Here is a 12,479-nt window from a genome sequence, read left to right on the forward strand (position 1 = left end):
GAATGGGCCTGAAGTTACATCCCGCGTGAGGTAGGATTGGCATAACGGTGTGGTTTAGCCCTCCACTCCGGGGTTTATACAGAGACACCTTAGCCAAAGACCCACTGAAACCTTTGTAAGAAGGGTGGACGACCAGGCATCAGAGAGGTCCTTGGGACTTGTCTTTTGTTTTGTGTGCACCACTGTCACTATGGGAAGTACCCCCAGTAAATCTACTGTGTTAGAATACATGATCAAAAAATTTTCCAAAGGAATTTAAAGAAGATTATGGTGTTAGCCTCAGTCCATCTAGATTAAGAATCTTTTATGAGACCCATCCACCAGAGCATCCAACTTCTTCTTTTTCTGACCACCTGAATCTCTTTCATCCCCACCTCATAGACCAGACCACCTCCTTATTCAGGACAGGCACTTTCATCTCCACCTCCTGTTAACCCCACTGCACCCTCTCCGCCACCCCCACCTTCCTCTTCACTAACATCTCCAGAAACCACTTCCCCAGAGTCCTTTTTCACCCTTCCCAGAGAGCAGCCACACCCATTCTCAACAGCCCCTTCTCTGTCCCTTACGTGAAACGGCTGACTTTGAAGGTGTTATCCGTGTCCATATTCATTTCTCCCTCACCAACTTATCCAAGATTGAAAACGTCTGGGTTCCCTTTCTCACAATCCCACCACCTACATTAAGGAATTTCATTACCTCTCTCAAGCCTATGACTTAACTTGGCATGACATTTATGTCATTCTTTCTTCCACTTTAAATTCTGACAAAAGGGAACGGGTTCTTGGGGCTGCTCGGGAACATACCAATCTAACTCCTGTAACTGACTCTACCATGCCAGTGGGTCCAGAAGCTGTTCCTGAGCAGGACCCTGGATGGGAATACCAACTAGACACCCAATCTGGGCAGAAGGGCTGCACTCGCAGGGACAAAATGCTCCAGTACCTCCTAGCTGGCCTACAGGCTATTTCACATAAAGCTGTTAACTTCGATAAACTGCAGGAGATTACTCAACACCCTTGCAGCGGTCACTCTTCAGAACAGGAGAGGATTAGACTTACTAACAGCAGAAAAGGGAGGTCTTTGCCTATTTCTGGGAGATGAATGTTGTTTCTATATAAATCAGTCAGGTATAGTACAAGATGCAGCCAAAAGACTCATCGAGAGGGCAAATAATATAGATCAATGTCTATCCACTAACAATGGTCCACCTTTTTCTTCCCTCTTTTCGGATTCCCTACCCTGGCTTCTACCATTCTTGAGCCCCCTAATTTCCATCATGTTGGTTGCTACCATCGCCCCGTGTTCTCTGTTTCATTCAATCACAGGTCCGCCAGATATCTACCCAAATTTCATGACAGACAGCAAACCAAATGATCCTTCAAGCAAAAGACCTGGAAGAGATTCCCTTGCGCTCGTGGAAACCACCCAACTAATAAGATACCTTGGCCACCTAGGCTCGCTCCACTGTTTCCCTGATCTCGCTTCCCTCCCCTAATCGTTGCAACCCAGCCTGTCTTACAGGTTCCAGAACACCAGACGCCAAACATGTCCAGCTGACCCCTGGGAGTCGACACCCTTAGAAACTGCTTCTTTGAGGACCTCTATATACTACAAATCACCAACCAGGCAAAACAACACAGCATCTCTGAAGATGAAGCAAAAGAAAACTGGTTTTGGCACTACAAGAGACAAACTCATCCATGGATAGATGGAAGGCCCCGCTTCAAAAGACGCCGTGCCCCTCACCAGCAGGAAGCAGCTCCAGAAGATTGACCTTCGCCCCTTTTCCCACAAAAGCAGGCCCTTCATTTTTTCCTTTCAAAAAAACCAAAGAAGGGGGAATATTAGAGATATGCCACGCCATCTTGCGTGGCTCTTCCAGGTTCTTCTTCATTCCCTGCTGCCCTGCCCAAGGTCATAAGTCAGTTAAAGGAAGTCAAAACTGAGCTTCCAGCAAGGCGTAAATTTTAAAAGGCAACATAGCCTCTGATAGGTTAAGACCTCTTCCCCCAGCTCTGATGTACAACCTCCTAACCCCAGGTCTATATAAGACCACCCTCTCCCCTGCTCTTCCTCTCTCCTTCTCTTCTTCCCTTCTTCTTCTTTCTTTCTTCTTCTCTTCTTCCGTCTCCTCAGTGCAGGCACCCTTTCACTTCTTTGATAAAATCTCCCGTTGGGTACCCTGGTGTGTGGCGTGGTCGTTGAGTGCTGACGGAGCTCTAACAGGGAGGGATGGTTGATTTCAGAATTAGTAAAAAGGTTGGAGGGTGGTGGCACATCTGACTTCCCGTCTCAAAGGAATCAGCCTTGGGCTGTTGATGTTGTTTGGGATCTTCCTTCCCCTTGTGAAGTTTGAGGAAGTCAGATGCTACTGCCTTGCCATTTTTTTTTTGTTTTTAATTGTGATTTGGGTGAAAATTTACAGAGTGAATTCACTTTCTGTACAGCAGCTCACATACACTTTGTCCCATGACACAGACTACAATTTCCCACAATCCAACAGCTCCCCTCCCACTTCCTCCCCATGGTTACCTCTTCCCTGTGTCCTTCACTCCCATGCACTCCTGTCCCCTGAGCTGTCTCCCTGTGCATAAACAGCCCTTCTATTCTCCCATGATTGATGTCTTCAAGGAGCATATCAACCTAATGTAAATGTTCAGCTCATATGCCTATCTTTTGTTTGGCTGGAAGCCACAGGTGTGGGGTCAATTCCAGACCTGAAGGGTAGCTAGGGGCCATAGTCTCAGTGATTCCATCATGCTCTATCAGACCAGCAAACCTGCCCCCCCCCTTTTTTTTAATGATTTTGAGTTTTGTTTCACATTGTTCTCCCACTCTGTCCAGGATGTCCTACATAGATCCCCCTCTGAGTGGTTAACAGTGGTAGCTGGGCACCATTAGCTCTTCTGGTCTCATAGTTATATAGGCTGAGGATCTCAGGGTGTACCAGTTGCTTGCACTAATTGTTTCCATGTATCTTTGGTTTTCTTCATTCTTCTTTGCTCTGGACAAGGAGAGACCCATTGTTGCATCTAGATGACCTCTTGCAAGCTTTTAAGATCCCAGTCGCTACTCTTCATAGTAGGATGTGGAACAATGCTTTGTGCAGTATGTTATGCCAATTGAACTGGATGTCCCCTGCAACTATGGTCCTGAGACCAGATCCAACTACTTGCTCCTTCTAGGTAGCTGGCTGTGGCCAAGAAGTGACTACAACCTTGTCCCTTGTCAACTCTACTATACACCTGGGAATTCTTACAGAACATATCAATACACTTGTAGAAACACCGTCTGCCAACCCTATATATGGTCTTGGGCACACTCCCCCCGTATAGACATGCCTACAGTTCAGCCTGTCCACCCATCTATCCATCTGTATATCCATGTTTGCCTTCACTGCCAACATAGTACTGATTTATAAAAGGCATCATCTTACTGAGTAGTTGAAACCTGTGGGCTCAGGACCACAGTCGCAGGGGGACATCAAGCTCAACTGGCATAACATACTACACAAAACATTGTTCTACCTCCTACTTTGGTGAGTAGCAACTGGGATCTTAAAAGCTTGCAAGCAGCCATCTAGATGCAATGATGGGTCTCTCCTTGTCCAGAGCAAAGAAGAATGAAGAAAACCAAAAATTCATGGAAACAATTAGTCCTAACAACTAGTACACCATGCGATCTGCAGCCTATACAACCTATGAGACCAGAAGAACTAGATGGTGCCCAGCTACCACTGTCAACCACTTGGAGGGGGATCTATGTAGGAGATCCTGGATAGAGAGGGAGAACAATGTGTAACAAAACTCAAAATCATTTGGAAAAAAAAATAAATAAAGGGGGGGACCAGGTTTGCTGGTCTGACAGAGCCTGATGGAATCACTGAGACTATGGCCCCTAGTCTGGAATTGAACCCACACTTGTGGCTTCCAGCCAAACTAAAGACAGGCATATGAGTTGAACATTTACCTGAGGTAAATACACTCCCTGGAGAGAACAATCATGGGAGAAAGAAAAGCTGTTTATGCACAGGAAGACAGCTCAGAGGGCAGGAGTGCATGGAGGGATGGACACAGGAAGAGGTAACTATCAGGATGAAAAGGGAAGGGAGCTGTTGCATTATGGTAAATTGTAGTCAATGTCATGAGACAAAGTATATGTGAACTGCTGTATGGAAAGTGAATTTGCTCTATAGATTTTCACCCAAATCACAATATTAAAAAAAAAAAAAAAAAAAAGAAGAAGAAAAAAAAAAAAATATCAAGGAAAAATGGTCGAAATCACTGTACCAAAAAAACTGGTCAACATTCAATCATTTCAAGAGGTAGCATATGATTAAGAACTAGTAATACTGAAGGAAGAATTTCAAGCTGCACTAAAGGCATTGGCTAAAAATAAGGCTCCAAGAATTAACAGAATACCCACTGAGATGTTTCAACAAACACATGTACTGCTGAAGGCGTTCACTCATCTATGCCAAGAAATTAAAAAAAAAAAAAAAAAAAAGCATCATCTTGGTTGTCCGTACCTCCCATGCACCTCTCTACGTCTTCTTTTTCCTCAATGCCACCGTGTTGATCACTCACATTTGGTACACTGCCCTTCTCTTCACCCAAATCAATACCTGTCTTTACCTATTTAACAGTGTTCTCTTCCCTCCCCTCCCACCCCTGGTAACCAACAAAGAAAATTTTCTTCCATATAAACCTTTTCTTGACTTTTTACAATAATGAACTAATACAGTATTTGTCCTTCTATGATTGACTTACTTCACTTAGTATACTGTCCTCCAAGTTTATCCACGTTATACAGTGTTTTGCAGATTTTACATTATTCCTTAGAGTTACATAGTATTCCATTGTGTGTATGTGCCATAGTTTGGTTATCTATTCTTCAGTTAAGGGACATCTAGGCTATTTCCATCTTTTTCTTATTGTAAATAGTGCTGCGATGAACATGTTGTTGTTGTTATGTGCGATGAACATGGGTGTGCATGTATCTGTTCTTGTCCTGACTCTCACTTCTTTAAGATATATACCTAGTAATGGAATGTCTGGGTCAAATGGTATGCCTAATTCCAACTTTTTAAGGAATCGCCATACTGCTTCCCACAGTGGTTGTATCATTTGACAGTAGTGTAGGAGAGTCCCAGTCTCTCCACATCCTTGCCAGCATTTGTTATTTTCTGTCTTGTTGAACTTTGCTACCAGTGCTGGGGTAAGATGGTAGGTAGCTCATTGCTGTTTTGCTTTGCACTTCTCTATGACTTGCCATTTTTGCACGTAATAAATGTGAAGATATGCACGCATACCCTATGACCTAGCAGTTCTACTCTGGGTAAAGACTCTGGAGATATTTATGAATATTTCTACCAGAAAACATGTAAAAGAACTGTTTATCGTTTTAACCAAAGATTCTATAATAGAATCCTGAACAAAAGGGAGAAAATGCAGAACAGAATTTAGCATTTCAAATTCTCATGGGTTCCAGACTTTCTGGAGCCATTAGGGCTGGATGAACCTCTGAAACTACTTCCCTAAGATCACCTTTAAAATTTAAACCAAAAATAACCCCTTAAGTCTTCTTAAAACCAAACAAACAGTTTAGCTTAACTAGTGAAAAATGCCTGGCTTGAGCATTATGCTCTTTTAAGAACTGTCTATATAAGACCAAATTGATAAAAGTAACCCAAATGATTAGATAGGAATTTTAGGGAGTAGTGAGTTAATGTTAATGGGTGAGGAACAACTTACAAGAAGGTGAGCATGGTTCCACAACTCAAAGACTATAATCAAAGCCACTGAATTATACATACAGAAATGGCTGAATTGGTATATATTCTGCTGTGTATATTCTCAACAACAATAAAATAAAATAAAAAAAAGCATTATTCATAATAGCCAACCACTAGAAATCACTCAACTATCCATTAAGAGGAGAATGGATAAACTATGGAATATAATATAATGGAATACTACACAATGAAAATAAATAATTTAAAGGTAGAACAAGGATGAATCGTCTAAAAGAAAACATTGAGCAAAATAAGCAAAATACAACATATTCAATGTGATCTCATTTATGTAAAATGCAAAACTAAATTATATTATTTTAAGGAACACTAGCTGATAATATTATAAAGGAAGGCAAAAACAAATTACCTTAACAGTCAGGATAACGTTACCCTTGCATAGAGAGGGGGAATGTAATTTATAAGGATCACATAGCAAGGGCTTCTGGGATGCCAAAATCATTCTATTTCTTGACTTGAATGTAACTATTCACCTCTTTATTACACTGCATTTTTATAAGTTATATAACCTTCTTTATTTGGGTTATGTTTCACAGTATAAAAGGAATTAAAAAAAGAATGTTTCGATTCCTACTAGCACATATATAAGGAGCGCTGGTGGTGTAGTGGTTAAAGCACTTGGCTGCTAACCAAAAGGATGGTTCAGACCCACCAGCTGTTCCATGAAAAAAGATGAGACAGTCTGCTTCCATAAAAATTTTCAGCCTTGGAAACCCGAAGGGGTCACTATGAGCCAGAACCGACTAGATGGCAGCGAGTTTGATTTGGTGAGCAGACAACGCTTTTCCAAGACAAATACTCATGAAGGATTCCAATCACATCTCTTGAGACAGGACAGAGATTTTAAGAGGCTACCTTCTCCCATTCAGTATCCCATATAATTTAACTTACCCAGTGGTGACGGCATATTTGATGTGGTTGCTTGTGGTATAAATAAATACCCCACTCTCATCCCAGGCCCCACTCTTGACACGAATGTTCTCATGAATGTTACACAGAGCCTCCAGTTTGCGGTTACAGATCACAATGGCTGTAAGAGGCAAAGGGCATGAGTGCTCTGTTGGATAAGGAGAGTGTAGTAGGCTGGCTGGGATGGGGGGAGGGAGGGACTAGTCTCTAAATCAGGGTGGATATAATGAAGGCTTACCATGTTTGGCCAGTAGTGCTACATGGGACATGTCTGATGACCAGATAACGTATTTCACCTTGGAAATCTTCACAGATGCCAGAGTTCTGAAAGAGAGAGAGAAAAGGGCAAACATGAGTGGACCTGATTCCACTGTTCTAGGCTTTGGCCTAACTCCTTTTCATCTTTAAAGTAATGGAAGCTCTAATTTAAAAAAATAATTCCAAATAAACATTACCTGTAGTCAGCAACTTATATTTTTTGGTTCACACTGTGCTACTTCCCTTTCCCAAGCCTTGTTCCTCATTCCTATGTATTAGAGATTTTTTCTTTTAAATCACTGGACTATAAGCTCCTTTAAGTGTAGAAATTAACTGTGTTATTCATCTCTGTGTCCTCATTCTAACTCCCAAGAGCATTCTTTGTTCAGAGTAAATGCTCTACAGGTATCAAATAAGTAAGTCCTTCACTGTAATGCCAATTTTTATGTAGGGGATGAAGAGTGATTATAGAGGGGAAAAGTGGCTAGAGAAAGTCTTAGAGATATAGCACAGGAAGTGGCTGAGTCACAAGGCAAACTCACTTGGGTAGGGGCTGTGGGGAGGGGTGAAGCGATCATAAAGATGTCCCACTGAATGCCTGTCTGCTTAGGGGCACCTGACACATTACCGCTTCTGCTGTACATCGAAGAGTATGATGGAGTCTGAGTCTCGAAGCAAGAGGTTTCCTGTGCCGGCATAGAAGATCTCATCACAGTTGGGCACCTGTACCTTTTTGGTGATCTCATTCTTCAGGTTCTTGATCAGAAGCTGAAGTGAGTTTTAGAAGGTAAGGTTTAGAGAGGAAGTATGTACATCAGATAACTGATGATAATTCAGCAATTGTTCCTTAGCTTCAATAAACTAAGTACTTGTTTTTCCTCTCCAAGTCAGTCCCCACCCCAGACTAGAACACTCTAACCAAGATCCTTTCCAAGGGCCCTGATACTTTTTTCTCCCCTTCAATTCAAACACCCCAAAAAGTTCAACAAAGCCTGAGTTCTTCAATCAACCAGAAAGAGAAAACAGTATTTCTGAGGCTTAAATTTTTATTAAATATTTTCTTGGCAGAGCCTTGCTTATCTGGGGCTGAAACCTATTACATATCAAGTATCAGTGGAGGTGATAAGGGTAAGGAGGGGAGTAGGCCTCTACTTCTCAACCAGTTCACCCATATAAAATCTGATGCTTTTTTGGCTCTTGTGTGACTTGGTTCTTAAGCCCAGGGACACAGTGATTATCACACCAATCAAATAAATTTCAAAGCCTTTATTCCTACAGGGATTGTGGAAGAGAGAGGAGTAGAGGCAGAAGTACATGGTGATCACAGCTTCCCAGGGTAGAGTAGGACAAAAACAATGCTCTTTATTCTGCAATACACAGACCCTGTCACTACATTAGCCAAATTAGTTTCCCCTTTCAGTCTTAACTCACCGAATGCATCCGATCTAGGACAGCAAATCGATTTCGGGCAACCCAAACTGCTGTCAGGCCTGAGGATCGTTTCCCTTCAGGGGCTGAGGAAGAACAAAACCAAAGGGTGGGAGCATGTGGTGAGCCACTGGCAGGTGACAAAATCAGGTGCCATGGAGATGCCAGTCTTGCTGGCTGCCATCTTGGCTTTGCCAATTCAGCTGCTTTCTAACTAATTCAGCTGTAACCTGAGGCTATTGTTGAGTAACTTTTCCCCACCAGTCCCCTCCAAACTCCAAATCCTACCCCTGCCAAGCCCCTTTTCTCTAGGCCAAGTGGCTGTATTTCAGCCAACACCATGTACTGGCAGAACGGCTGCCCATCTTGGGAGACAGCACACTCTGTCAAGCTAACGAGCAAGGGCTCCCTGGCCAAGCTGCGGCACAGCATGCTGCCTGCAGTGTCATAGGACCCCCTATTGATAGGCCTCAGAGAAAGCAGGAGAAGAGACAGAGCCTCCTCTCCCCAGGATGCAGCTGCTCTGCTCCTTTAAACATGCAAACGCAGACCTCCTAGTAGAGCAGGGTGGAGCGGAATGCTCTCAGCTAAATCTTGACAGGAAAGCTCGGTGTTGGGCAGTTATTTAGCACTTGTTCCATAAATGTCAATCAACCATTCTTATTATCCTGAAGGGAGCTATGAAATGTTCCATAGTTTCCAAACATTCCATTGGCTAAAAAAAATTATGAGATGGACACTCACTCCATTCTCTGGGAAACATACGTCTAAGAGGGTAAACAAAAGAATGCACTGAAATAGTCTTATCTATTAGTATCTGCTGACAACTGGACAGAACACACTGACTAGCTTTGCCCTTTGTTCTTCTGGCAATTTACAAAGCTAATTACAGTGAAACCTGTGAGGGCCTGAACTCCACAGGACTTCCTTGCTTTTCTGAGTCTTTCAAGTTTTTGCCTTTGATAGGGTGCAGTCTTACCACATCTTTACCTCTCCTTTTAATGGAAAATATTAAAGAGTTTTCCTTCTCTGACAGGTTTTTGCCTCACACAGGTTCCAGCTTTCAGAGGTTTTACTGTACTATCACAACCACCACGTCCATGTTCCAGGTGCTGGGGAGCCACACTATTTAAGCTTTCACTTTTTCTCTTTCTTTCTTCTGCTGCCATCTTTGGGCTACACCTTTTCTAATTACTGTCCCTCAAAAGACAGAGAGGTAATATAACTAAAGTATTTTAAACTCTATTAGGAGCTCTGGTAGCATAGTGCCTAAGGCACCTGACTGCTAACCAGAAGGCTGGCAGTTCAAACCCACCAGCCACTCCTTGGAAGGAAGGTTGGGCAATCTACTTCTGTAGTGATACTGCCTCAGAAACCCAAGGAGGGATCGCTATGAGTTGAGTCTGACTCGATGGCACATAACAACAACATTAACTGTAAACCTGTCTGGGGGAATAAAGCAAGGGAATGGATAAAACCAAAACCAAACTCATTGGCACTGAGTCAATTCCGACTCACAGCGACCCTTCTTTGGGTTTCTAAGGTGGTATCTCTGTGGAAGTAGATTGCCCAATCTTCCTTCTGAGGAGTGGCTGGTGGGTTTGAACAGCCAGCAGCCTTTTGGTTAGCAGTCAAATGCCTAGGCACTATATACTACTGGAGCTTCTGACAGGAGAGACCAAATCACAGGATTTATGATATAATTTATTAATTTATAGGAGAGACTTTGAGTTGTGGGTACCATATACATACATGTTTTCTCTCCTTGTCACAATTTAAGAGACAGTGAAACATATTAGCAGGAATATAATGACAGGTGGCATCCACAAAAGAGAAAAGTCAGCAAAATGTTTATCAGGATTCTGTTGGTGGAGTCTAAAATATGAAATTATACTATCAAGAATGGGGATGAGAGGACTAAACTTCTTGCCCCATGGTTTCTGTAAACCCACTACAAGAAATGCACTGAAAGGGGCCTAAGTAAGAATCAAATCTACTCTGAGAATCAGTTTTATCAGCAAGTTCTGACAGTAAAAACATCAACAAGGCATGGTGGTGATGGAGAGACAGGCAGGGGTCTCAGCTGGATCCTGGGATCCCAGGTGGGGTGTAAGGCTGTTAGCAGCCTCATCTTTTTGACATGCAAAAGGAAGCAAATCGGATCTGGATGTGGAAGGGAGAGAATAAATCCCTAGTCACAGAACGAGACATTCCAGGATTGGAACCACATTTTTAAATAAATGAAACTACTAGGGTGAAAGTCATCTCAGCTGACAATAAACGAGGATAACATGCTGTGCTGAAAGAGAAAATGGAGAGTTTCTAATAACCAAATTATAAAATATATATATCTAGCTGGGGTAATAAAATGGGGGAGGATCATGAATATTTCACACCCTGGTCGCCACTGATGCAATTGTCAGCGGCACCTGCCAACAGACGAGAGTGATGTGTCCATGGCCTGGGGATGAGATGTGAAAAAATTGAAGAGAAGTGATGATATGGGTGAGGAGAGCTGGAAGCAGAATGCAATAGACAAAGAGAATACCTACCATCAGGATTCTGGGAGTCAGCATCCTTGGGGATGGTGTATAGGTCGTAAGTACTATTCTCTAAATTGCTGGCTCTCTGTAGAGGAAAGGGGGAAATTAAATTGTTAGTGGAAGGCACCCAAGATACCAGCTTATTCTGACAAACAAAACATTAAGAGACACCTATCTGAAACTACACTTTTGTCATTCAGAGGTCATTTGAATGTTTCCATATCTAAGAATTATAGGGCTCTTTGCCAAAAACTTAGCATCCATGTTATTTTATTTATTCTCCAAAGATGCTATTATAATTTGAATGAAAACAAAGTGTGCTGTTTATTCTATAAATTAGCTAAAACCTCAATACCTTGGTGCTCCTCCTGAGTATAGTCATTGTTATAGACTGCCCTCCCAAAATATATGTTGGAATCCTAACACCTATACCTGTGGATGTAATCCCATTTTGGGACAGAGTTTTCTTTGTTTTGTCAAAGAGGCCCTAATCAATGTAGGGTGTGTCCTAAATTTACCATTTTTCAGTATAAAAAAGAGCAGGTTAGACACAGAAGCAAGCAAAAACCAGGGAAAATAGATGTCATGTAAAGATCACCAAGGAACGGAGAAACACTGGGGCTACAGAAGCTGAAAGAAACAAGGATCCTCCCCCAGAGCCAATAGAAAGAGCCTGCCCCTAGTGCTGGTGCCTGAATTTGGACTTTTGGCCTCCTGAACTATGAGACAATAAGTTTGTTTTAAAGCTACCTACTTGTGGTATTTCTGTTATAGCAGCATTAGGAAACTAAGACACGTGTCAACTTAAAAATTTGCTTGAAAGAAAAAAAAAAAAAGAGTGACATCCAGCCAAAAAGAGAATATAGGACTACTAAGAGATTGCAGATAGACTGGGATTAGACACCAGAAGTCAAATGGGGAAAGACAGGTTTCCACTCTTAACTTGGCAGCTAGGGCACTAAAATTAGAGTTTCAACATCTTCCCCACCACCACCCAATTTGTGTGGTAAGAACTGGGGAGGGCTACTTGATCACAAAGGTAACTTTGCTGAAAGGAATGGCCCCCACCCATGGCAGCTCTGCTATTTTTACCCAAATGGAGTGATAAAGGTAAGCATCCTGTTTGCATAGAAGAGATATAGTCCTAAACATTCTCTCAAATAATTTTTAGTGATCTGGGTCATTCATCTTTACGTTCCATCAACATGTTTATGACAACTGAAGACTACCAGGTAAGCCTCTGAGTGTTCACTGTTAGCTATCTCAAATGACCAATAAAAAGCTTCTAAGAAGTCATTACAGATTCACTAATGGCACAAGAAAGAGATGTTTGAAAAATTGGGAGATTTTAGGAGGACTCCATGAGTTACTTACTGTACACAGTAGAACTGCATTTTCTGCAGGATTGTATGACATATTGAACACTGGAAACTTGGAACCACTAGATATAGAGAGAAAAAGAAAATAGGGAAGAGGCATAAGGACAGAAGGAACAACCTCTACTTATCCTACATCTCCTATTTATC

The 12,479-nt window shown here is 42.2% G+C and overlaps 1 protein-coding gene across 1 annotated transcript in view; it reads right to left on the reverse strand.

The window, feature by feature from the left end:
• Positions 1 to 12,479, reverse strand: part of COPA (COPI coat complex subunit alpha) — an 80,121-nt gene that overhangs the window by 38,051 nt on the left and 29,591 nt on the right. Inside the window, exons 12-17 of the mRNA XM_007947710.1 lie at positions 12,328 to 12,394; positions 10,963 to 11,038; positions 8,414 to 8,496; positions 7,611 to 7,750; positions 6,963 to 7,048; positions 6,707 to 6,845 (exon numbers count right to left, since the gene is read on the reverse strand). Coding sequence (XP_007945901.1) covers positions 6,707 to 6,845; positions 6,963 to 7,048; positions 7,611 to 7,750; positions 8,414 to 8,496; positions 10,963 to 11,038; positions 12,328 to 12,394 — 591 coding nt within the window. The remainder of the gene's footprint in view (positions 1 to 6,706; positions 6,846 to 6,962; positions 7,049 to 7,610; positions 7,751 to 8,413; positions 8,497 to 10,962; positions 11,039 to 12,327; positions 12,395 to 12,479) is intronic.

This window comes from Orycteropus afer, unplaced genomic scaffold (assembly GCF_000298275.1).
Source record: "Orycteropus afer afer isolate SDZICR_OR568_19922 unplaced genomic scaffold, OryAfe1.0 scaffold00193, whole genome shotgun sequence".
Taxonomy (NCBI): Eukaryota; Metazoa; Chordata; class Mammalia; order Tubulidentata; family Orycteropodidae; genus Orycteropus; species Orycteropus afer.